Source organism: Oncorhynchus masou, chromosome 3 (assembly GCF_036934945.1).
Source record: "Oncorhynchus masou masou isolate Uvic2021 chromosome 3, UVic_Omas_1.1, whole genome shotgun sequence".
Classification (NCBI taxonomy): domain Eukaryota; kingdom Metazoa; phylum Chordata; class Actinopteri; order Salmoniformes; family Salmonidae; genus Oncorhynchus; species Oncorhynchus masou.
In genome coordinates, this window is record NC_088214.1 from 14,934,841 (window position 1) to 14,961,820 (window position 26,980).

General features: G+C 43.4%; 1 protein-coding gene and 1 long non-coding RNA gene across 2 annotated transcripts in view; one reads left to right on the top strand and one right to left on the bottom strand.

Moving 5' to 3' along the window:
- Positions 1 to 1,090: 1,090 nt before the first annotated feature.
- Positions 1,091 to 11,285, bottom strand: LOC135510978 (uncharacterized). Its single transcript, XR_010451195.1, has 4 exons — positions 11,010 to 11,285; positions 2,701 to 2,785; positions 2,170 to 2,256; positions 1,091 to 1,635 (listed from the first exon to the last, which is right to left on the bottom strand). It is a non-coding gene; the product is annotated as an uncharacterized LOC135510978 (long non-coding RNA).
- The window catches only part of LOC135510970 (integrin alpha-6-like), a 29,126-nt gene continuing 12,533 nt past the window's right edge, over positions 10,388 to 26,980 (top strand). Inside the window, exons 1-6 of the mRNA XM_064932337.1 lie at positions 10,388 to 10,757; positions 22,007 to 22,128; positions 22,260 to 22,339; positions 22,425 to 22,686; positions 23,589 to 23,720; positions 24,617 to 24,830. Of these exons, the coding sequence (XP_064788409.1) occupies positions 10,576 to 10,757; positions 22,007 to 22,128; positions 22,260 to 22,339; positions 22,425 to 22,686; positions 23,589 to 23,720; positions 24,617 to 24,830 (992 nt within the window). The 5' untranslated portion in view covers positions 10,388 to 10,575. The remainder of the gene's footprint in view (positions 10,758 to 22,006; positions 22,129 to 22,259; positions 22,340 to 22,424; positions 22,687 to 23,588; positions 23,721 to 24,616; positions 24,831 to 26,980) is intronic.

The window sequence follows — 26,980 nt, forward strand, 5'->3', positions numbered from 1 at the left end:
TCTGCTCTGATAGACAGGAGCCTACAACTAGCTCTCCCCCTCTCTGCTCTGATAGACAGGAGCCTACAACTAGCTCTCCCCCTCTCTGCTCTGATAGACAGGAGCCTACAACTCTCATCTCTCCCCCTCTCTGCTCTGATAGACAGGAGCCTACAACCCTCATCTCTCACCCTCTCTGCTCTGATAGACAGGAGCCTACAACTAGCTCTCCCCCTCTCTGCTCTGATAGACAGGAGCCTACAATCCATCATCTCAACCCATCTCTCTGCTCTGATAGACAGGAGCCTACAACTAGCTCTCCCCCTCTCTGCTCTGATAGACAGGAGCCTACAACTAGCTCTCCCCCTCTCTGCTCTGATAGACAGGAGCCTACAACCCTCATCGCTCCCCCTCTCTGCTCTGATAGACAGGAGCCTACAACTAGCTCTCCCCCTCTCTGCTCTGATAGACAGGAGCCTACAACCCTCATCGCTCCCCCTCTCTGCTCTGATAGACAGGAGCCTACAACTCTCATCTCTCCCCCTCTCTGCTCTGATAGACAGGAGCCTACAATCCTCATCTCTCCCCCTCTCTGCTGTGATAGACAGGAGCCTACAACTAGCTCTCCCCCTCTCTGCTCTGATAGACAGGAGCCTACAACTCTCATCTCTCCCCCTCTCTGCTCTGATAGACAGGAGCCTACAACTAGCTCTCCCCCTCTCTGCTCTGATAGACAGGAGCCTACAACCCTCATCTCTCCCCCTCTCTGCTCTGATAGACAGGAGCCTACAACTAGCTCTCCCCCTCTCTGCTCTGATAGACAGGAACCTACAACCCTCATCTCTCCCCCTCTCTGCTCTGATAGACAGGAGCCTACAACTAGCTCTCCCCCTCTCTGCTCTGATAGACAGGAGCCTACAACTCTCATCTCTCCCCCTCTCTGCTCTGATAGACAGGAGCCTACAACTCTCATCTCTCCCCCTCTCTGCTCTGATAGACAGGAGCCTACAACTAGCTCTCCCCCTCTCTGCTCTGATAGACAGGAGCCTACAACTCTCATCTCTCCAGCATTGCACTTTATTTCTTTGTTTTAACAATTTAATATGGCCATTAGTTTTCCAAGTATAATCACAGCTCCGTGAAGGGTGCTGGAGGTGCTGCGATACCCCCTGAAACATTCAGTACTAGTAAAACATTTAAATACAGTACTAGTAAAACATTTAAATACAGTACTAGTAAAACATTTAAATACAGTACTAGTAAAACATTTGGACACACTTACTCATTCAAGGATTTTTTTTACATTTTCTATACTGTCAAATAATCGTAAAGACATCAAAAGGATGAAATAACACATGGAATTATGTAGTAACCAAAAAAGGGTTAAACAAATCAAAATATATTTTATATTTGAGGTTCTTCAAAGTAGCCACCCTTTGCCTTGGGACAGCTTTGCACACTCTTGGCCTTCTCTCAACCAGCTTCCCCTGGAATGGTCTTGAAGGAGTTCACACATTGTTGAGCACTTGTTGGCTGCTATTCCTTCACTCTGCTTCCTTCACGGGTGATTGTGGAGGCCAGGTCATCTGATGCAGCACTCCATCCTTCTTGGTCAAATAGTCCTTACACAGCCTGGAGGTGTGTTGGGTCATTGTCCTGTTGAAAAACAAATGATAGTCACCTGGTCAGTCTAGGTCATGGAAAGAGCATGTTCTGTACACAGTGTATATGTGATTATTGAAAAAAAATCTGTGAGTTTTCTTCATTTACTATCATTCTAAATTAAGATCATGTATTATTTTGCCATATCTAATTAATGTATATTACACTTCTTTCCATGATGTGGACAGTACTGTATGTCTTAGTACATTACACATTTGACCACATCAAATTTGGGGGAATTACACATGTTTTGGAGGAGAGTGACTGCTATTTATTTTCTCATGATGTTAACATCTTTGTATTTGAAAAGACAATCGAAGCCTCCTTCAGAACACATTCAGCAAACTGGGGAAAAAATGTGATGGGCATTTCAGTCTTCCCCCAAAAATTGTGTTACACTTCAGATTCTAAGTCGCAAGTATACAATGACACAGCTATAATATCATTTGACAGCTCTGTTTGGCCTTTTAGTCAGTATACTTTCAGTAGGTTAATTGTGCATCACTTACAGTATACTGTCATACTTACTTTCAAGGCATAGACCCCACAAGAAGTAACATCTTGTTGGCATGGGTGAGGAAGGGTACCACATGCCCATCTGGAGATATTACCCTCCTCTCTCAGGAATGAGTTGAACATACATGTTAATACAAGTACAGCATTTTGAAACACTTTATTGATTACAATATAGAGATGAACAGCTGTATACCATTAAAGACTTTATTGATTACAATATAGAGATGAACAGCTGTATACCATTAAGGACTTTATTGATTACAATATAGAGATGAACAGCTGTATACCATTAAGGACTTTATTTACAATATAGAAATTACAAAAGACTATAGAGATGAACAGCTGTATACCATTAAGGACTTTATTGATTACAATATAGAGATGAACAGCTGTATACCATTAAGGACTTTATTGATTACAATATAGAGATGAACAGCTGTATACCATTAAGGACTTTATTGATTACAATATAGAGATGAACAGCTGTATACCATTAAGGACTTTATTGATTCCATTGTAATTTTAATTAAAAGCAGTTTTTACCTTGTCAACCCCTGGCATCTTTATATTTCTGGCCCTTTCCCCCATTGGGTCGAGGAACAGAGCCCTCTTGAGATGGCAGCACAACCTTGCAAGTTTAGACAGAGACACACACATGCATATTACAGTCACACATAAATACACACGTGAATGAGTTCACATGTATATTCTATATTATTTCTTAGTGCTGCCTTAGCGGCTCGTACCGTCACAGTTCAGTGGTTGTGTTCATTGATGTACTTGTACATCATTGGATCAATCTGAAATTTAATAGAGCAAGGATACAGTTGCTTGATATCAAAATCTGTCAAATATAACATATAATATGATCATATTATGAGAATAATCCAACCAAACGTAAGGTTTCATTTCTTGCTCCCCCAAATGCCAGTCATTTCAACGGCGTGTCACGGCAGATTTCCTCCCCTTCGTCTGAAGAGGAGTAAGGATCGGACCAAGATGCGGCGTGGTAAGTGTTCGAAAAACACAACACAGTGACAACACAACACAGTGACAACACAACACAGTGACAACACAGTGACAACCGTGCCGCTAATGAACCACTGCGCTAACACAACATAACATAGACAATCACCCACAACCCACAATGACAAAACAGGCTACCTAAATATGGTTCCCAATCAGAGACAATGACTAACACCTGCCTCTGATTGAGAACCATATCAGGCCAAACACAGAAACAGACAAACTAGACACACAACATAGAATGCCCACTCAGATCACACCCTGACCAAACAAAACATAGAAACATACAAATCAAACTATGGCCAGGGTGTGACAAGGCGTCAACGTGGAAAGCTTGCTCGGTTGACTGCGTATTCAAATCCGTACCATGTATGCATTGATGGTCTGACAGAAGAAAGAAAGACAAGGAAGGTATAAATCTGTTTCATGGAAAACCAACAATTGAGGTTTTCTTTATAAATACACAGATTAATCACACACATACCGGTACAGTGTTTACATACACTATATGCGCAACACCTTCCAGCTCAAGATTTTAAATGGGCTGATTCTAGACAACAGCACATACAAGTCGTAAGTTTACATACACTTAGGTTGGAGTCATTAAAACTCGTTTTTCAACCACTCCAGAATTTCTTGTTAACAAACTATAGTTTTGGCAAGTCAGTTAGGACATCTACTTTGTGCATGACACAAGTCATTTTTCCAACAATTGTTTACAGACAGATTATTTCACTTAATTCACTGTATCACAATTCCAGTGGGCCAGAAGTTTACATACACTAAGTTGACTGTGCCTTTCAACAGCTTGGAAAATTCCAGAAAATGGCTTTAGAAGCATCTGATAGGCTAATTGAAATCATTTGAGTCAATTAGAGTTGTACCTGTGGATGTATTTCAAGGCCAACCTTCAAACTCAGTGTGTTTTTACTTGACATCCTGAGAAAATAAAAAATTTGCCAAAAAATTGTAGACCTCCACAAGTCTGGGTCATTGATGGGATCATTTTCCAATTCTATGGGATCATTTCACATTCTTAAAATAAAGTGGTGATCAAGACTGACCTAAGACAGGGAATTTAAAAACTTAGTTAAATGTATTTGGCTAAGGTGTATGTAAACTTCTGACTTCAACTGTATACATCTTTTCCTCCCCAAGCCTCTGCAACACCTGGAAAAATGTACCTGTAAGTGTACTGAGAAATATAAATGGATAAACCTGATATGATTACATACATACATACATGGTGGTGGTGGTCGCTGGTGTGGTGGCTGAGGAGGTGGTGGTCGCTGGTGTGGTGGCTGAGGAGGTGGTGGTCGCTGGTGTGGTGGCTGAGGAGGTGGTGGTCGCTGGTGTGGTGGCTGAGGAGGTGGTGGTCGCTGGTGTGGTGGCTGAGGAGGTGGGGGTCGCTGGTGTGGTGGCTGAGGAGGTGGTGGTCGCTGGTGTAGTGGCTGTGGAGGTGGTGGTCGCTGGTGTGGTGGCTGAGGAGGTGGTGGTCGCTGGTGTAGTGGCTGTGGAGGTGGTGGTCGCTGGTGTGGTGGCTGAGGAGGTGGTGGTCGCTGGTGTGGTGGCTGAGGAGGTGGTGGTCGCTGGTGTGGTGGCTGAGGAGGTGGTGGTCGCTGGTGTGGTGGCTGAGGAGGTGGTGGTCGCTGGTGTGGTGGAGGATTTTCATGTGGTTGCTGTGTAGGCTGCACCTGCTGGTGTGGTGGTTCTGGGGGCTGTTGATTTTATTTTATGAGGGATCCGAGGAGACTCCTCTCCATGAGGCCTCAGGTGATCCATGCTTATTTTAGGGACGATAACCACCTTGTCATTTTCCAAGTCCACACTTTTCCCTTCGAGACCTCAAATCGTTTATGGGTGAAGAAAGTTGGGATCCAGTTTTCCCCCTCTCCTATGCTGGCTTTGGAAATGTACACTCCACACTCTGTCACCACATTAAGTTTTGGCACTGTGCCTTTTGTTTTTTTAGAGCATTTCCTCTGGACCACAGCAGTGTTGTCCATGGCAGTCTGGAGAACCTCGTTGAGCTTCAGACTAACTTCTGTTAAGTCTTTCCCTGCTAAGACCTTCTCGACACTGCTGTCAGTCTATAGCATACATCTGATATTAATTTAAACTTACAAAGATACAGCTTGCATTTCTCACATCAACTAGAATGTAAAATGACCAACCCTGTAATGTTCTGGAACCTCTGACGGGTAGCGAGTAGCGAGCCTCTCTATCGAACATCAGGAAGAAGGGGGAGTATTTTGTTGTCATTTGATTATTGGTTCAAGATGCTTGTCCCACTCTTTTGGTTTTTGACTCAATAATTTAGAGATGGATCTGAACATATGATTGAATAAAAAATTATTAAAAAGTTATAAAGTTATTCTTAGAATGTGAATGTTTTTAGAATTTTTTTGAACCCAAAACCTCTACTGCCTGTTAAATGTTATAACATCAGTCTACAGATTTTGCTTATACATCTGCATTGTCCCGTTCAATGCAGAGACTTTTTCGGATCGTCAGAGCTTTGCAGACATTAATGTTGATCTTTTATTATAAAAGGGAAAAATACTTTTAGAAAGCTGAAGACATTTAACCAAATATTAAAGTTGAGTAACACAGTTACTATTTACGTCATTGACAAACTCGTTCCCTTGGTCTGTGATATACATTTGGGTGCCTCAAACTGATGCCTCAATTTGATTATGCAGTCTGTGACCTCCTTAGCAGACTTTATGTGGAGGGGGTACACCTGTGGCCATTTAGTGAGGTAGTCAATCATAACACAGATATACTGGTGTCCGCTGTCTGTCTGTGTCAGTTTGCTGATAAGGTCCATCCCAAGTAGTTAATATGGCTGCGTGACCTTGATGAAACATTGAAGACACTTTAAATTAAGTGTGTATTAGCTATACTTTAAGTATATATCAACACCTGTAGTAACAACATTGTAGATGGAATTGCTATGTAATTAACCTATCTGTTAGGTTAGGGTCACCTACATCACACGCGCTAAGACACACACACATTTAAACACACAGAAAACCAACTGGCTTAAGTGGCTCTGTCCAGGCAACCAGGGCAATAAATCAGAAGAGTGACAGGGGGAGAGGTCTCCACACGGTCACCCCCTAATCTGTTTCACCTGTCCTCGTTATTGTCTCCACCCCCTCCAGGTGTCGCTTGTTTTCCCCAGTGTATTTATCCCCGTGTTTCCTGTTTGTCTTTGTCTTGTATGTCCAAGCCTACCAGTGGTTTTTCCCGGTTTCCTGATTTGCCTCCTTATTCTAGTCCTCCCGGGTTTTGACCCTTGACCCTTCCCCACAGAATACCATGACCTCCTGGGAGTGTTCAGTAAGGCACGTGCTACTTCCGTTCCCCCGCACCGTCCTTATGATTGTGCCATCTATCTTCTCCCAGGCACTACACCACCTCGGGGTCGAGTGTATTCTCTGTCTGGACCAGAGACCAAAGCTATGGAGGAGTACATAGAGGAGTCTCTGGCCACTGGGGCCGTCCGTCAGTCAGCATCTCCTGCCGGCGCAGGGTTTTTCTTTGTGGAGAAGGACAAGACCTTGGGTCCGTGCATTGACTACCGGGGACTTAATGACATTACTGTCAAGAATCGCTACTCCCTAACTCTCCTCTCCTCGGCATTTGAACCTCTCCAGGGGGCCACCATATTTTCTAAGTTGGAACTTCAAGGGGGATGAGTGGAAGACAGCCTTCAACACAGCCAGTGGACATTATGAGTACCAGGTCATGCCATTTGGACCCACCAACGCCCCCGCTGTTTTCCAGGCTTTGGTCAATGATGTGCTTCGGGACATGCTAAACCGGTTTGTGTTTGTGTACCTTGATGACATCCTGTTTTTTCCCCAATCTTCACAAGAACATGTTCTTCATGTCAGGCAGGTCCTTCAGTGCATCCTTAGAGAACCAACTGTCCATGAAAGCCGAGAAGTGTGAGTTCCACCGCTCGTCTATCACCTTTCTGGGATATGTCATTGCAGAGGGCAATGTTCAGATGGATCCTGGAAAGGTGAAAGCAGTGGTGGATTGGCCTCAACCAACGTCCAGGATGCAGTTGCAACGGTTTCTTAGTTTTGCAAACTTCTACCGCCGTTTCATTCAGGATTACAGCACCCTGGCGGCCCCCGTCTCTGCACTCACCTCTTCCAAGGTACCATTCAAATGGTCTCCAGCTGTCGACAAAGCCTTTGTGGACCTGAAGCATCTGTTCACAACAGCACCCATCCTCATCCATCCGGACCCCTCGCGTCAATTGGTGGTGGAAGTGGATGCTTCAGATGTTGGAGTGGGGGCCATCCTGTCCCAGCGATCTTCCCAGGACCAGAAGCTTTATCCCTGAGCCTTCTTGTCCCATTGTCTCAACCTTGCTGAAAGGAACTACTATGTTGGAAACCGAGAACTTCTGGTGGTGAAGTGGAGGCACTGGCTAGAAGGAGCAGATTAGTGGAGGCACTGGCTGGAAGGAGCAGAACTACAGCAGACTGACCATAAAACCTGGAATATCTCCGTATAGCCAATCGCCTCAACTCCAGGCTGGCCTGGTGGGCCCTCCTGCTAACCAGATTTAACTTCACCATTTGTGAAGTATTTGATGAACTCCCCCCTTCTAATTTCCTTAATTCTGTGGCTAAAGTCAAATAATTTATGTGGCACACACTACTGGTCAACATGAGCTACCAAAATGGTTCAGAATAGCCAAACCGAAAACTGCAGACATTACTAGTGCCTACCTGCAATCAAACTGTCATAAAAAAAATCTAATGAAAACACAACATAACGTGGGTTAAAAATCTCAACTAGCAATTTCAAAAATCACAGCAATGAAAAATTGAGTGAACATAGCCCAGCAGACAAATCATTACAAACAGTAACCAGGGAAGAGTTTTCTGCACAACACCAGACTCTAGAGATAAAATGAATCCCTTGCTGATGATCTTCACACACCAATGCATGGATTTGAAAGTCAAACTATCACTTAACCTCTCTAGGGTATGTGGGATGCTAGCGTCCCACCTGGCCAACATCCAGTGAGATTGCAGAGCTCCAAATTAAAACAGGCAGACAAAAAATCCAAATTGTAAATACAGAAATACAATTATAAAAAATTGAAAACAAAACATATTTTACATAGGGTTAAATATTAACATCTCCCGTCTGTTACTGAATCCAACCAAGGTGTCAGATTTCAAAACAACTTTATCCAGAACGCCGCAGCCCGTCTGGTGTTCAACCTTGATTTGAGAACATACTGGCCCAGCAGACAAATCATTACAAACCATGTAACTTGCCAAGTAGAAGAGTTACACCAGTCAGAAATAGAGATAAAATGAATCCCTTACCTATGATGATCTTCACTATGGTTGCACCCAGTCAAAACATTAATTTACTCAATAAATGTACCCAGGACAGCGGTTCAATATAGTCTCTTTATATCCAATAAACAACGTTTTGTTTGCGCATTTTTTTCAATGATCCACATGCTCAAACGCAGTCAAAACAGGCAGACAAAAAAATCCAAATTGTATCCGTAAAGTTCATAGAAACATGTCAAACAATGTTTATATTCAATCCTCAGGTTGTTTTTAGCCTAACCAATCGATAATATTTCAACCGGACAATAACGTTGTCAATATAAAAGGTAAACAAGAAAGGCACTCTCTCGGTCGCATGTATGTAAAAGCTCTGTGACACGGTAGGGTCCACTCATTCAGACTGCTCTTACTCCTTCATTTTTCAGAATATAAGCCTGAAACAATTTCTAAAGACTGTTGACATCTAGTGGGAGGCATAGGAACTGCAATTTGAGTCCTAAGTCAATGGATACTGTAATGGCATTGAATAGAAAACTACAAAACCAAAACAATAACTACTTGAGTGATTGACAAAACAGTGTTGCGTTTCTCTTTTTGTTTTGGTGACCCCCGTATCAAAATGCAACATTCCAGAATGTACCTGACTGTGTTCTGCAGGTTGTCCTCTAACCAGTGATGTGAAACTATATCCAGTTTCCATGTGTTTTTTGTTGTTGTAGTTTCAACAGTGCGTATCCCCCCTAATAACTGGACAAAACAGGGTTTTGGTGCGTGTGCCATTTATAAGATGCTCATTAAAAAATATATATATGTATGTGTCAATAATGAATTCTATGTTTAGGTTTTAAATATATTGTCACGTTGTGTATGTAGGTGGCAGGGAAGTCAAGCGCCCGGAGGATCAAACCTGGTATAATGGAGTAGTTTAATAACTTAAAACACAAACTCCAAAACCAAAGTCCATAATAAAATAAATGTGGGTACAAGAACCCGTCGCACACCAATCCATAAAACATGAACAATAACAATAAACAATCTCTGACAAAGACATGAGGGGAAACAGAGGGTTAAATACACAACAATTAATGGATGGGATTGGAACCAGGTGTGTAGGAAGACAAGACAAAACCAATGGAAAATGAAACATAGATCAATGATGGCTAGAAGACCGGTGATGTCGATCGCCGAGAACCGCCCAAACAAGGAGAGGCATCGACTTCGGTAGAAGTCGTGACATATATCACAAACTGTTTCTGCATATGGGTTATTGATTTGGACACTTTAAAACTGTGTTTTGACATTGGGCTATTTATCAGTCTTGTCAACAGGAAGTAGCGACACCATCATTGTCAAGTTTCAAGTTTGATTTTCATGTTTTAGGAATGGAAATTAAGTTAACAGTAATTAACAATGCTATTGTACTTAATCAGGTCAAAACTGCTGAATGAGTCCAAAAACGTGCTGTGATTGATTTAGATGAGATAACAGAAATCACAGAGACGGATTTGTCCTGCCTATTGTTAGTGATCATAGTTTGTCAGTGTCAAAGTAGCCTGTCATTTCAATCATGTGTACGGTAAAAAAAAAAGTAATGTTAAATGATGTAGAAGATAATAAAAGGTCACATTTTCCCCAAACCCTTACTACAAAAACATTTCCCCATGTGTAGCAACTTCTACTCTACTCTATGCCACTATGAAATGTGATGATATGCATACAATGCTCTATTATAAAGGTGAAAAAAATTAGCGATTGTGTTCTTTTACTTCTGAGCCCCCTAGGTCACCTCCCTATTTACAAATTAAGCACTGACAACACCTGAGGTAAGAGAACAGAGGAGGGACAGAGAGGTAGAGGGAGAGTGGGGGGGTAGGAGGGGCGCGGCACAAGCTTCCAGTGGGCAACATCCTACCCAAAACCCAGAGTGAGCAAGCGTGCTACATTCAGACATCACTTAACTGGAGCGTGAGTTATACCACACATTAACTGGTGGAGTTACCGGGAGACATAACGGTGCTTATTTTCAATCACACATAAATAAACTCTCCTTGCTGCCATGGGGGATAGATGGATACAATTCCTCTCATCTCTATCGCTTCTCTTTCTCCTGGAATGGACGCAAATATCATCTTTCAACCTGGACACAGAAAACGTCCAGATAAAGAATGGAGAGCCCGGGAGTCTTTTCGGCTTCTCTCTCGCCATGCACCGGCAGTTAGCTCCGGTGGATAAGATCATGTAAGTATCCTTACTTTCAAAAATAAATGTCCAAAATATATTTAGATTTGTTTTCTTTTGTTTTCCATTCCAGCTGTGGAATGTTTACCAGGTTACTGCTACTGCAGTCTACTTCACAGGCCCACAGGTTCTTGGCAAAAGTTTCTTGTCTCAACCACATTCTTACTTTTAGTCAGGAAATATTTGAATGAGTTCACTCTAATTTAGTTGTCTAAATGTAGTTCAAGTTTCAGACTGGCATGTTTGTCTTACCGGTTCATTATTGGTGTGTTTTCACTGCCCTTTGCAGGTTGGTGCCTGTCCGCGAGCCCCTCCAATCTTACTGCAGTTCATGACTTAAAGGTAGACTCAGCGATATGACGTAGATGCAGAAAGTAAACAGAATAGTGGGTCAATTTCCGCAACAACTAAGGGCTTTGAAGTGGGAGGCTCAACTTGTCTGCTGTTTTGGTGCCCTGTTGAAGACAGATTGTCTGTTGAAAAGTTGGTTATTTGGTTATTGCATCTGAGCTCCTAGTGTGCGGCTCTCCTTTTTTTTCCAAGTGTTCTAGTCTGCTAGGCAGCACCTCGCTATAAGAAGTGTGCGTTTCATTCGCCCTCAGATTGGTGCCCTGGCTTCCACGCTGTGAACAGCGTGAAGCGAACCTGTGTACATGTGCAGATACTATGTGTGATTTTGTGAGAGGGAAGTCTTGCATCTCACTCAACATAATATATCCTTGGCTGCTGCTTATTTTTGATTTTATTTAAGAACAAATTGTTATTTACAATGACCGCCTACCTCAGCCAAACCCTAACCCGGACGACGCTAGGCCAATTGTGCACTGCACTATGGGACTCCCAATCACAGCCTGGAATCGAACCAGGGCTGTAGTAATGCCTCTAGCACTGAGATGCAGTGCCTTAGACTGCTGCCCACTCGGAAGCCAACGTCATGGCAATGTCATTTGGTGAAGTCTACCTTCACAACTAAAAAGTTACCTGATTCCAAAATGCCATTTTCCTCTGCTCTACAGAGATTTATAAACTGGGTGGTTCGAGCCCTGAATGATGATTGGCTGACAGCCATGGTATATCAGACCGAATACCACGGGTTTGACAAAATCTGCTCCAATTACGTTGGTAACCAGTTTCTAATAGCAATAAGGCACCTCGGGGGTTTGTGATAATGGTGACATCACAAACGTTGCTTCGTGCTTAAGAACAACCCTAATCCGTGCTATTTTGACCATAGAAAACAAACGCTTGGGACGTATTGCTTCATTCTACTAACTCTGGATAGAAATGGCCCTTTGGGAGTTTCACTTAGCCACAGATAAGGGTACTTTATTTATGGAGATACTCAACATCATATTGTTATTTTTGTCCCTTCCTGTGCACCAAATGCTGTGTTTCTTCACTCCTCAAAGTAGAGTAAAGTGAACCTGTAGATACAGAGCTTGCCGTTGTCATTTGGGTCACATAAGGTAGGCTAAGGCAGCCTGGCCTCAGAGCCATACATACCATGCTTAAGTATTTCTGAGCACCTCCAAGACATATGATACAGTGCTTACTAATGGTCTAGTTACTTTAGACAGAAATTAAATTAGACAGGATGGTCGGGGAGGATGGCTGGGGACAGCTGTAGTATTTTAGATAACCCTTAACCCTTAACCCTTACTCTAAACTTAACCCAATTCACCTAGCTTGATGTGAAAGACCACTTATTTTAGCCCAGTAAAAGACTCACAGTGTGTGTGTGTGTGTGTGTGTGTGTGTGTGTGTGTGTGTGTGTGTGTGTGTGTGTGTGAGAAATAAAAGTAGTGGTAACATTAATCTTGTGCCTAATTGAACCCTGCTCCTTCAGTTAGCACAGTAGGAATGACTAGGCTGTTAACTATTCACTTAGGATCAGCTGCCTGCTCCGCAGACCCATTCAATACCATAATGTTATCCATGACTTATGGACAAAGCGGACATAGCGTCATTGGAATGAACAAAGTGTCATTGGGATGAATTTGACTTTAGAATAGATTCTCCGCTTTTAACTAGGCCTGGAATGTTATAAGTCAGGTCTGTAACTTTCTGTAATGAGGAGCATTCTTAGTTCTGAACTGAACTGGACTGAACAAACTCAATCACACAAATTGCTCCAGTTTTAGACTGTCTATATTTGAGGCAAGTGGTCATCAGCCCTGTGAACATTCAGGCGGTAGAGACAAAAACATGGTTTCATACTCTGGCTTACAGGGGATTCCCTCAATGAGTTCTCATGTAGAAAAAAAGTGACTTCAGTTTATACAGTTATCATGTATGGAAGTTGAACTTCATCTAACCGCAAGTACACACACACACACACACACACACACACACACACACACACACACACACACACACACACACACACACACACACACACACACACACACACACACACACACACACACACACACACACACAGACATAGACACACAGACATAGAAACACAGACATAGAAACACACACACACACACACACAGTAGATGGCAGTGTTGCTGTATGTGTCTCAGAGCCATAGGCCCCAGAAATTATAAACAATTGTGTGTTTGTGTTCCAACCATAGGGTGTTAATAAAGAGTGTTTTTGAATGTCCTGATGATTAAATAATGTCAACTGTGTGATCTCCTGGTGGATGTGAGAAACTCTAAATATGATCCTCTATCCTCCTGAGACCCAGCAATTTATTTTTGTCCGCTCTAATGAACGTTAGTTTTTGGTCCGTATCTCAATCTTCATACATGCCTCAATCGCCATAAACACCTCAATCAGCCCGACTAACCGGTGTCTGTATGGAGCCTCGCTACTGTTATTTTTTCTTTTTTTTCTTTACTTACCTATTGTTCCCCTCATTTTTTTTGTTGCATTATTGGTTAGAGCCTGTAAGTAAGCATGGTTAGAGCCTGTAAGTAAGCATGGTTAGAGCCTGTAAGTAAGCATGGTTAGAGCCTGTAAGTAAGCATGGTTAGAGCCTGTAAGTAAGCATGGTTAGAGCCTGTAAGTAAGCATGGTTAGAGCCTGTAAGTAAGCATGGTTAGAGCCTGTAAGTAAGCATGGTTAGAGCCTGTAAGTAAGCATGGTTAGAGCCTGTAAGTAAGCATGGTTAGAGCCTGTAAGTAAGCATGGTTAGAGCCTGTAAGTAAGCATGGTTAGAGCCTGTAAGTAAGCATGGTTAGAGCCTGTAAGTAAGCATGGTTAGAGCCTGTAAGTAAGCATGGTTAGAGCCTGTAAGTAAGCATGGTTAGAGCCTGTAAGTAAGCATGGTTAGAGCCTGTAAGTAAGCATGGCTAGAGCCTGTAAGTAAGCATGGTTAGAGCCTGTAAGTAAGCATGGTTAGAGCCTGTAAGTAAGCATGGTTAGAGCCTGTAAGTAAGCATGGTTAGAGCCTGTAAGTAAGCATGGTTAGAGCCTGTAAGTAAGCATGGTTAGAGCCTGTAAGTAAGCATGGTTAGAGCCTGTAAGTAAGCATGGTTAGAGCCTGTAAGTAAGCATGGTTAGAGCCTGTAAGTAAGCATGGTTAGAGCCTGTAAGTAAGCATGGTTAGAGCCTGTAAGTAAGCATGGTTAGAGCCTGTAAGTAAGCATGGTTAGAGCCTGTAAGTAAGCATGGTTAGAGCCTGTAAGTAAGCATGGTTAGAGCCTGTAAGTAAGCATGGTTAGAGCCTGTAAGTAAGCATGGTTAGAGCCTGTAAGTAAGCATGGTTAGAGCCTGTAAGTAAGCATGGTTAGAGCCTGTAAGTAAGCATGGTTAGAGCCTGTAAGTAAGCATGGTTAGAGCCTGTAAGTAAGCATGGTTAGAGCCTGTAAGTAAGCATGGTTAGAGCCTGTAAGTAAGCATGGTTAGAGCCTGTAAGTAAGCATGGCTAGAGCCTGTAAGTAAGCATGGCTAGAGCCTGTAAGTAAGCATGGTTAGAGCCTGTAAGTAAGCATGGCTAGAGCTTGTAAGTAAGCATGGTTAGAGCCTGTAAGTAAGCATGGTTAGAGCCTGTAAGTAAGCATGGTTAGAGCCTGTAAGTAAGCATGGTTAGAGCATGTAAGTAAGCATGGTTAGAGCCTGTAAGTAAGCATGGTTAGAGCCTGTAAGTAAGCATGGTTAGAGCCTGTAAGTAAGCATGGTTAGAGCCTGTAAGTAAGCATGGTTAGAGCCTGTAAGTAAGGATGGTTAGAGCCTGTAAGTAAGCATGGCTAGAGCATGTAAGTAAGCATGGCTAGAGCCTGTAAGTAAGCATGGCTAGAGCCTGTAAGTAAGCATGGTTAGAGCCTGTAAGTAAGCATGGTTAGAGCCTGTAAGTAAGCATTTCACTGTTGTATTTGGCGCACGTGACAAATAAACTTTGATTTGATTTGATACCACTGTGTTGGTCCTGTTCTACCTTTGAGAGGACATTCTGGGATTTTCAATGGTATCACCTTGATCATTTTTTGTTTATGGTTCTTCAAAATGGCTACCATCACAATTAGTAGGAATTAGCTAATGTTATAAGTGTGTGTAATTGTGTAATATTTTTTGTGAGTTTGATATTGAAACTGTTTCTAATAAGTAAATACCTCAGGAACAGTTTGTTGAGTTTTCAGAGCAGTGTAATATATTTGTACATTAAATAAGGGCTTGTTAATACATGTCCTCTGTTGCGGACATGAGGATGCGGCCAACTATGTTTTTAAAAATTTTGTGTATTTTCTCCCCAATTTTGTGATATCCAATTGCAATCCAATAACAATTTTGTCTCATTGCTGCAACTGCCCAACAGGCTCGGGAGAGGCGAAGGTTCAGTCATGTGTCCTCCGAAACATGACCCGCCAAACTGTGACCCGCCCGCTTAACCCGGAAGCCGCACCAATGTGTCGGAGGAAACACTGATCAACTGACGACCGAAGTCAGCCTGCTGGTGCCCAGCCCGCTACAAGGAGTCGCTAGAGTGCAATGAGCCAAGTAAAGCCCCCCCGGACAAACCCTCTCCTAACCCGGACAATGCTGGGCCAATTGTGCCCCCCTTATGGGACTCCCGGTCCAATGCACAGCCTGGGACCGAACCCGGGTTTGTAGTGACACCTCAAGCATGGCGATGCAGTGCCTTTAGACTGCTGCACCACTCTGGAGGCCGCCAACTATGTTGTTTACCTACTGTCCCCATTTACTGTAATGTTAGATGTTGTTGCTGCTGGGTCTCAGGAGGCTATAGATCTCCATATGGGTCATGATTGGCTGCCAAACTCTCTGCCCCACACAGCTGAGAGAGAGAGAGAGAGACACACACACACACACACACACACACACACACACACACACACACACACACACACACACACACACACACACACACACACACACACACACACACACACACACACCAGCCACCTTTCGTTTCCTGGTCCAATGCACTAACCACTAGGCTACCTGCTGCCCTATGGTGTTTCCAGAGGCTACACTTCTTAGCTGCCTGACTCAGTAGATCAGTATTGCAGAAATTACTGTCTGTCCTGCTGGGGGTGTGCTTTTTTCAATATTTAATTTATTTAACTAGGCAAGTCAGTTAAGGTGTGTGTTCCCTGGATGTGTTTCCTGCATCCAGGGTGTGTGTGAAATGTGAGTCATACACCTGTGCCACGCCCGACAGGCACGCCAAGATCTGCCAAACTGATTCATTTACAATCCCATGCCCTACAGGTGTGTGTTTGCGTAAGTGTGTTTTAGATACCTGCAGGCAAGGGAGGAACTGGCTTGCAAGGTGTGTGTGTCTCAGGTACATGCTGACGTGTGAGGGATCTGCAGCGCATGTGTATATGTTACGTTCCAAAGTCTGTCAGAACTGCAGAGAGTTGGCTCTGCTCTATGTATGAGAGAGGGAGGAACTGAAAGAGTTACTGAAAGAATGAGAGAGTTACTGAAACAATGAGAGTTACTGAAACAATGAGAGAGAGAGTTACTGAAACAATGAGAGTTACTGAAACAATGAGAGAGAGAGTTACTGAAACAATGAGAGTTACTGAAACAAGGAGAGAGAGAGTTACTGAAACAATGAGAGTTACTGAAACAATGAGAGAGAGAGTTACTGAAACAATGAGAGAGTTACTGAAACAATGAGAGAGTTACTGAAACAATGAGAGAGAGAGTTACTGAAAGAATGAGAGAGTTACTGAAACAATGAGAGAGAGAGTTACTGAAAGAATGAGAGAGTTACTGAAACAATGAGAGAGTTACTGAAACAATGAGAGAGTTACTGAAACAATGAGAGAGTTACTGAAAGAATGAGAGAGTTACTGAAACAATGAGAGAGTTACTGAAACAATGAGAGAGTTACTGAAAGAATGAGAGAGTTACTGAAACAATGAGAGAGTTACTGAAACAATAAGAAAGAGAGAGAGAGAGTTACTGAAACAATGAGAGTTACTGAAACAATAAGAAAGAGAGAGAGAGAGTTACTGAACGAATGAGAGTTACTGAAAAAACAAGAGAGATGGAGAGAGAGAGAGTTACTGAAACAATGAGAGAGTTACTGAAAGAATGAGAGAGAGAGTTACTGAAAGAATGAGAGTTACTGAAACAATGAGAGAGAGAGTTACTGAACGAATGAGTTACTGAAAAAACAAGAGAGAGAGTTACTGAAAGAATGAGAGAGTTACTGAAACTGAAAGAATGAGAGAGAGTTACTGAAACAATGAGAGAGAGAGTTACTGAAAGAATAAGAGAGTTACTGAAAGAATGAAAGAGTTACTGAAAGAGAGAGAGAGTTACTGAAAGAATAAGAGAGAGTTACTGAAAGAATGAGAGTTACTGAAAGAATGAGAGAGAGTTACTGAAAGAATAAGAGAGAGTTACTGAAAGAATGAAAGAGAGAGTTACTGAAAGAATGAAGAGAGTGTGTGTGTGAGTTACTGAAAGAATGAGAGAGAGTTACTGAAAGAATGAGAGTTACTGAAAGAATGAGAGAGAGTTACTGAAAATAATGAAAGAGAGAGAGAGTTAGAGAGTTACTGAAAGAATAAGAGAGAGAGTTACTGAAAGAATGAGAGAGAGTTACTGAAAGAAGAGTCAACTGAAAGAATGAGAGAGAGAGTTACTGAAAGAATAAGAGAGTTACTGAAAGAATAAAGAATGAGTTACTGAAAGAATAGAGAGTTACTGAAAGAACGAGATAGCTCCTGGTTAAACATCAAACCCAAGCAGGGATGTTACTGAAGTTACTGAAAGAATGAGAGAGAGTTACTGGAATGGGTGAGTGAAGAAAATGGAAAGCATATGAGAAAGAGACTGAGAGATTGTGTGTGTGTGTGTGTGTGTGTGTGTGTGTGTGTGTGTGTGTGTGTGTGTGTGTGTGTGTGTGTGTGTGTGTGTGTGTGTGTGTGTGTGTGTGTGTGTGTGTGTGTGTTCTGTCCATGTGGAGAGAGAGATAATCTATTCCACCATGTTCTACAGACAGAGGTCTAGTGTGTAGAGCTGTGAGGTTCCTATGTCAAGCACTCTTTGATCTCTCAGATCCTAGATACTGTAGATAGGTTGTAGCAGTAGGGTTAGAGTTCAAAGGTTAGTTCAGAGTCATGGCGCTAGGTGAACGTCTCTGTACGTTTACTATGATAAACACACACCTTCTACCCCAACCACGCCTCTCCCTGCCTCTGCCCCTCTTTCTCTCCTGCAGGCTGCTCCTGGTTAGCCAACATCAAACCCAAGAGGGATGTCTGAAGGAATGCTACGGACATAAATAACCTTTACAACTGCGCACCAAACACACAGTCAGTCAGTCGCCCATACACAGACCTGGGTTGTTTAAACTAGGTACCAAACGGAAGAAAATGGACTGAAACATTGAGGGACTACCTGAACTTGTCCAATAAGAAACACTTGTTTTATTATTTTATGCACATTGTTATTCATTATGTGTACAGTAATGAATGTAACTCTGGGTTCATATCAGTCCTAACAACAGACCATAGAGTTGGAGCATAGAGAACTTGGCACTAAGAAGGCATAGTTCAGGATTTCATAGTTCAGGATTTCATGAGGGTTCTGTGAAGTGTTCTGGAATCCATTTGGAACTGAAATGTGCTGACAGTTCCATGTTCCATCACACACTCCCTGATGTTTATCCATTGTTGTCTCCATAATATCACAACTCCCTGCTGCTCCATCACACACTCCCTGGTGGTCTCCATCACACACTCCCTGTCTCCATCACACACTCCCTGTCTCCATCAACACTCCCTGGCAGTCTCCATCACACACTCCCTGAGTCTCCATCACACACTCCCTGTCTCCATCATCCCTGTCTCCATCACACACTCCCTGTCTCCAGAATACACACTGTCCCTGTCTCCATCACACACTCCCTGTCTCCATCACACACTCCCTGTCTCCATCACACACTCCCTGTCTCCATCACACACTCCCTGTCTCCATCACACACTCCCTGTCTCCATCACACACTCCCTGTCTCCATCACACACTCCCTGTCTCCATCACACACTCCCTGTCTCCATCACACACACCCTGTCTCCATCACACACACCCTGTTCCATCACACACTCCCTGTCTCCATCACACACTCCCTGTCTCCATCACACACTCCCTGTCTCCATCACACACTCCCTGTCTCCCACACACACCCTGTCTCATCTCACACTCCCTGTCTCCCTCTCACACTCCCTGTCTCCCTCTCACACTCCCTGTCTCCCTCTCACACTCCCTGTCTCCCTCTCACACTCCCCGTCTCCCTCTCACACTCCCTGTCTCCCTCTCACACTGTCTCCCTCACACACTCCCTGTCTCCTCACACTCCCTGTCTCCACTCCCTGTCACACTCCCTGTCTCTCCCTCTCTCACTCCCTGTCTCCCTCCTCACTCCCTGTCTCCATCACACACTCACACTCCCTGTCTCCATCACACACTCCCTGTCTCCCTCTCTCACTCCCTGTCTCCATCACACACCCTGTCTCCCTCTCTCACTCCCTGTCTCTCCTCTCACTCCCTCCCTCCCTCTCATCACACTCCCTGTCTCCCTCTCACACTCCCTGTGTTTTACTTACCAGTAGCAGGCTACTGGGTAATGGGCAACCATTGCACAGAGGTAAATGAACAATTGAGACCATGTACATGTGTCCTTTTACTGCATACTGTGTAACTAGTTATGTTTTGCATGCAGTTATACAGTATCAGCATAATGTATGGTTTTGTTGGTTCCTGTTGACTGTCTCTTTAATGTTACTCGACCTCCGTAGTCTAAGGAGAAGGTACACGTTTCTGCTATCACTGATTCAGGATCAGATATTTTCTCATCTCCTGATGTTTTAGGTTTTAAGGAGGGGTTTCTGTTCATAGACTGCAGTAGGGGCATGACTAAGGGATACCTCTTCTGTCTGCCTATTCTCCTGACTTCCTTCCTTTAATGTATGTTCACATGCGTGTGTCAGTGGGAGGACGTAATAATGTCTGGAACAGAGAGAATGGAAAGGCATCAAACACCTGGAAACCATGTGTTTTAATATATTTGATACCATTTCACTCATTCCACTCCAGCCATTACCACGAGCCCGTCCTCCCCAGTTAAGGGCACCAACCCCCTGTGGCGTGTACATATATGTATGGCAGGGGGCAACACAAAGGATCCTCATTGTTCTGAGATCAGTGTGAAAGCAGTCATTTGATTACCTGGGCTGAGGTAATCACCCAGGCACAGACAGACATACTCCCACACAGACACACACCCTGCCTAGTTGTGTAAAGCTGTTCAGTTGAGGTTTGGCCACATTAGATTTTCTTTTAGACTATTCAGCGAAATGTCCCCCAAAAATATAAGAAATTAGGTGGTGTAACAGAACCTTTATACTAAACTAACACTAATTAATCAGCATGTGAACTTTACTAAAGTAGCACCATTGTGAGAAGTGTCAGAGCGATGCTCCATGCCCTCCAGACCCAAAGTGCACCTACCCATCTCTTTTTGCATTATGCAAAATTTGGTGATGCAGAAACGAGAGACCTTTTTCTGAAAATCTGGGAATATTTGGCCTTGTAAATATTTCTGGTTGATCTCAGGGAATGTAAAACACTTAGGAAGGAAAACTGTTAAAACAGTTTGAGTAAAGTAGCAGGAAATACATTGAATGAGCAACTGATAAACATAGAAGCTTCACAAGTTTGACGAAATAACCTAATATCTTATATCTTCATCCGAACGACACATTCCACTGCACCTATCTGGTGATATTAACAAATAAAACATATAAACACACTTTCTGTAAGTAGGTTGGCCTAATATCCTCTTCAAGTTAAGCTGGGACAAAGACTATGGATATTCTGACAAGATAAATGTCTCTCTGCACTATCAATGTACCCTGTGCTACATACGGCTATATCAGTCCGTTAATACAGGACTCGTAAAAACCCCTTCACACTACCTTTTGTAAAAATATGAATGAATAAATAACGAGATAAAAAATATGTATATTACTATAAAAACATTTATTCCGATTTTTCAGCGGGTGTGTCCTCTAGTCTGTGGTTCCAAAAATAAAGTGTGTGTGTGTGTGTGTGTGTGTGTGTGTGTGTGTGTGTGTGTGTGTGTGTGTGTGTGTGTGTGTGGACTGTTGATGTGGTCATGAAGGACTGGGAGGGTCCTCAGGGGCTGGTCCTCATTGAGAGGACTGTTGATAAGCTGGTCCTCATTGAGAGGACTGTTGATAGGCTGGTCCTCATTGAGAGGACTGTTGATAGGCTGGTCCTCATTGAGAGGACTGTTGATAGGCTGGTCCTCATTGAGAGGACTTGAGTCCTCATTGAGGGACTGTTGATTGATTGAGAGGACTGGTCCTCATTGAGAGGACTGTTGATAGGCTGGTCCTCATTGAGAGGACTGTTGATAGGGTCTGGTCCCTCATTGAGAGGACTGTTGATAGGCTGGTCCTCATTGAGAGGACTGTTGATAGGCTGGTCCTCATTGAGAGGACTGTTGATAGTCCTCATTGAGAGGACTGTGGTCCTCATTGATGTTGAAGAGAGGACTGGTCCTCCTCATTGAGAGGACTGTTGATAGGCTGGTCCTCATTGAGAGACTGAGGACTCATTGATAGGCTGGTCTCATTGAGAGGACTATTGAAAGGCTGGTCCTCATTGAGAGGACTATTGAAAGGATTGAGGCTGGTCCTCATTGAGTGTGTCCTCATTGTCTGTGTGTTTCATGTGTGCGTGTTTGTTTTTGTTTCCTGTATCCTAACATGGCGTTGTGGTGTTTGTTACAGGTTGCTTGTTGGTGCTCCGAGGGCCAAAGCTCTGGGAGGTCAGAAGTCAAAGGTCACAGGAGGACTCTACAACTGTGACACCACTTCCTCCAGCTGTAACCGCGTGGAGCTTGACAACAATGGTGAGCTCACCTCTGAACACATGAACACACACTTATTTTCTGTCTTCATCTGTCTACACAGATCCTTCCAAGGAAATCGTCTGTTGGCAGAATCATTTGATTAAGATTTGATGATGGTTTTGTGTGTGTAGAGAACCTGAATACTGAGAGCAAGGAGAACCAGTGGATGGGTGTAACAGTGAACAGCCAGGGACCAGGAGGAAAGATTGTGGTAAGTGTGTGTGCACTTTCAAACTGATTGGCCATTGACTTGACTGACAGCTCCATTAACCAATCCCTCTCCTCTCTCTCTCCAGACGTGTGCCCACCGCTACCAGCTGCGTCTGTTTGTGAACACGCCCCAGGAGTCTCGTGACATCACAGGAAGGTGTTACGTGCTGAGCCAGGACCTGACAATCAATGTCCGGTCTGATGAGGACGGAGGGAACTGGAGGTTCTGTGAGGGGCGGGCACGCGGGCATGAGAGGTTTGGCTCATGCCAACAGGGTCTGTCTGCCACCTTCACTAGGGACTATGAATACCTAGTGTTTGGAGCTCCTGGAGCATATGACTGGAAAGGTAGGGGTGTGGCGTGTGAGTGTGTATTCCTGGATTCAAAACCCTAGACAAGATCAGATAGCTTTCAGGGTTTCAAGTTGTATTTGTCACATGCACAAGTAAAATGAAATGCTTAACTTGCAAGCCCTACCCAACAATGTCACCTGTGATACAAGTCAGTATTGGACGTCTGTCCATGTCTGAGGACATTGGGAGATGATGTGGAAACCGGCCACTAGGGGCAACAGTGAGCACTGTTACCTTCAAGTAGAGGTAGGGATAAGGTCAGGGTTATGTCTGGGTCAGGTGTTAGAGGTAGGGTTAGGGTGAGGGGTCAGAGGTTAGGGTTAGGCAGATTAGCATAGTCCACATGGGCCCTTCCTCTCTTAATCATGCTCAAATGTATTAACCACAGTGACCTCTGCTGGAAGCAAAACCACAATGATAAAATGTAGAATTTTGATAAGGGTCACATCAACATGTATGTTACTTTTTAACTTTTATTTTCAGCTCATGATTCATATATTGTATTTGTCACGTGTTATTGATTTATTATGTGTTATTTATTTATCACGTGTTATTGATTTATTGTGTGATTTATTTATTGTGTGTTATTTATTTATCAAGTGTTATTGATTTATTGTGTGATTTATTTATTGTGTGTTATTTATTTATCAAATGCTTTTCCATTTATTATACGCTTGTGTTGAGATTTTTGTCCTCATCTTCTCATCTCCATCCCCCTTTCTTCACTTTCCTATCCCTCATCCTCATCCTCCTCTCATTTATTCTTCTCCTTTTCCCTCCCTCCCTCCCTCCCTCCCTCCCTCCCTCCCTCCCTCCCTCCCTCCCTCCCTCCCCCTCCCTCCCTCCCTCCCTCCCTCCCTCCCTCCCTCCCTCCCTCCCTCCCTCCCTCCCGCCAGGTATGGTGAGAGTAGAGCATAAGAACAGCACTCTGTTGGAGATGCGTTCGTATAAAGATGGGCCCTATGAGGTGGGTGATGAGAACCAGTTAAACCCAGACCTGGTCCCTGTGCCCCCTAACAGCTACCTGGGTAGGTACCCCTGCTTTCTTTCATCCCTCATCCCTCTCTGGCTCCCTCCTCTCCCCCTCAATGTGTGCTCTTCATGACCAGTGTGTCCAGCTCCAGCGTGAACCGTTTGTGTACAAGTCACTTCCTTCCCAGGTTGCTATGGATACTGATGTGACAGCCAATAGCTACTTAGAATTGTAAGACTACCTGCGTGATGACATCATGCTCTCCAGAGCCAATAATATCACTCCGTGCCCTAGTCATCATCATGCACAGTGGAACATTGCGCTCATCATGAGCATCGACCTGAGATAGATGTGGTGCAGATAATCAGAGCTATAACTCACATCCACTTCCAACCAACTGGGCTTGAATAGATATAGATATATGATGGAGAAATCAGTGAATCTGTACAGGGCCTAGCTTTGGCCGATCCGAATGCAACATATTGGTGTCATCAGTCGTGTTGGGAATGGGTTGGTGTGATGCCAAGTCCAGGTGCTGTTTGTTAGTGTTTCTGATTGGTTTGGTGCCTTCATGTTGTGTCATGCACGGTCAGCACAACATTATTATAACATGATCTTTGATTGCCTGTCCATCTACATCTACAGCCACTGGCTGCGTTTACACAGGCAGCCCAATTCTGTTTTTTTTCCATAAATTAATCTTTTGACCAATCAGATCAGCTCTGAAAGAGAGTTGATGTGAAAAGTTCTGATGTGAAAGACAAACTAGTGGAAAAAAGATCAGAATCGGGCTGCTTGTGTAAACTCAGTCAGTGTTCCATCCATATCTGTGACCGTGCAGTGCATCAAACATTTAGTATAGCACCATCTCACCTGAAACATGTCTGTATTTATGTGGACATACATTGACAGACGGATTGATTGATTGGTGAATTATCTTTCTCCGCTCAGGCTTTTCTTTGGACTCAGGGAAGGCCATCACTAAGAAGGGTCAGCTGACAGTGGTTGCAGGCGCTCCGAGAGCCCATCACAGCGGAGAGGTGGTGTTGCTGAAGAAGGAGTCCGATGAGTCCTCCATGCTGTCACCAGAGTACATCCTGGAAGGGGAGGGGTTAGCCTCATCGTTCGGCTACGACCTCACTGTGGTGGATCTCACTGGAGACGGGTATGAGAAGACAAGACCATGATACTATTTCCATGGCCGGCATAATGGGCGGGGCTTAGGGGGCCTCAGATAAAGCATCTGAGCGAGCGAAACAGCGCCCCTCTGTCTCAGTATGTGTAGAAGAGTATGGCATGTCATACTATTTCTGACCAGACAGAATCAGATACATGGGCTACATATAGTAAGACAGAGGGGAGCTGTTTCGCTCACTCTGATGCTTTCTCCGGGGGAGAGAGTTTCAGCAGAGAAGAAGAGGTGAAGTGAGAGGGCTCACTCTCGCCAAAATCTGTCCAGAATAAGTCCAATGCATTTCTATCAGTATAATATTCAGACCCAAGTTTGTCGCTTGCCTTCCCGCCTTAGGAACAACAATTCCCATTGTTAGGGCGGAAACATGAGCATCTTGTTATTATATAAAGATCTTTGGTTTCAGACTCTTGCAAATTTAAAAGGAAAGTTGGCAGGGTACACAGTGCACTGTTAGGTTAATGGCTTCCCCTTAAGTAAATTGATTTATATAATTACTACGATCTAAGTAAAAACATTCAAAATACTTCACCAGAGAGCATGACTTAGCCGCAGAGGCTCATTAGCTTGTTTTTAATAATACCTGTGGATTGTTTCAAATCACAAGTGTGTAAGGCTTTGCTTATTTGGGAATCCCGCTATTTGGGCATTGTGAATAGCAATATACCTAGCCGATCGAGTTGTGGCTGTCAGTGAAAAGTATGTCAAATCTGTGGTAGATAATGTGTCTTGAGCATAATCAAAACATTTGCAACGAGGAGGAGAGGGGTGCGTCTGTCAAGGGGTGTGTAACTGGTGGCATGGAAGTCAAAGGCAGGAGAGAAGAACTTGGTAAATAGCCGGAGACGTTGAATGTACATAACTGCCGGCATACAAAAGTAACAAAATATATGGGCACAAAAACCCGTATCGCACCAGTCACATAAAGCGCACGTACTTACAATAAATAATTCCTGACAAGGACATGGGGGAAACAGACGGAACATATACAACATGTAATTAGGGAATTGAAACCCGACAACCAGACAAAACCAATGAAACATGAAAAATAGATCGATGATGGCTAGAAGACCGGTGACGTCGACCGCCGAACACCGCCCGAACAAGGAGAGGAACCGACTTCAGCAGAAGTCGTGACATCGTCTCTCTCCAGAATGCACTCAACTGTCTCCCGCCAATTCTTGAGCATTCATTGTTTCATTGTGGGAATTGTTTTCCCTTTGATTGCTTATTTCATATAAATTCCCCATTACATATGTCACCAGTAGGCCTAGTAAATGTACCGTTAATTTCCCGATCATTTGGTTACATGAATTTCTGTTAATGCACATATTAATTACAGTCATTTACTGTTTTCATTCTCAGAGTGTTGTTTGCAAAGTTCACAACCTGCTACACTTCTGAGAAACAAGTTAAAACCTCTTAGGGATAGCGGGCACTATTTTCAAGTCCGGATGAAAAGTGTGCCCAAAGTAAACTGCCTGTGACTCAGGCCCAGAAGATTTGGATTTAAAACACTCTGAAGTTTCTAAAACTGTTAGAATAATGTCTGTGAGTATAACAGAACTGATTTAGCAGGCGAAACCCTGAGCACAATCCATCCAGGGAATTTTTTGTTTGAGCTTATTGGTTTTCTTTGGGAATCCTGATTTATATAGGCCCTGGTTACAGTTCCTATGGCTTCCACTAGATGTCAACGGTCTTTTTGGTTGATGTTTTTCAGGAATGGAGAAGTTGCTCCGTGAGTGTCACTCTGAAGGGCTATTTTTCTTTGCTCCGTATTTTTCTTCGAAAAACAGATGATCCTGTCTTAAATTGTATCGATTATTTACGTTTTAGGATACCTAAGGTTGGATTATGAATGTTGTTTGAAATGTTTGGACCAAGTTTACAGGTAACTTATTTGTAGTCATGTTGGGCGAGTATACCGGTGTATTTCTGAATAAACGTGCCAAATAAATTTACATTTTGGGGATATAAAGAAGGAATTATCGAACAAAATGACCATTCATTGTGTGATAGAGACGGAGCCTCAAAAAGATCCAAAGGTGCTGGTTTCCTGGATGCCGGTTTCATCTTGGTTTTGCCTGTAGATAATCTCCCATGGTTTTCTAAAGCCTTTT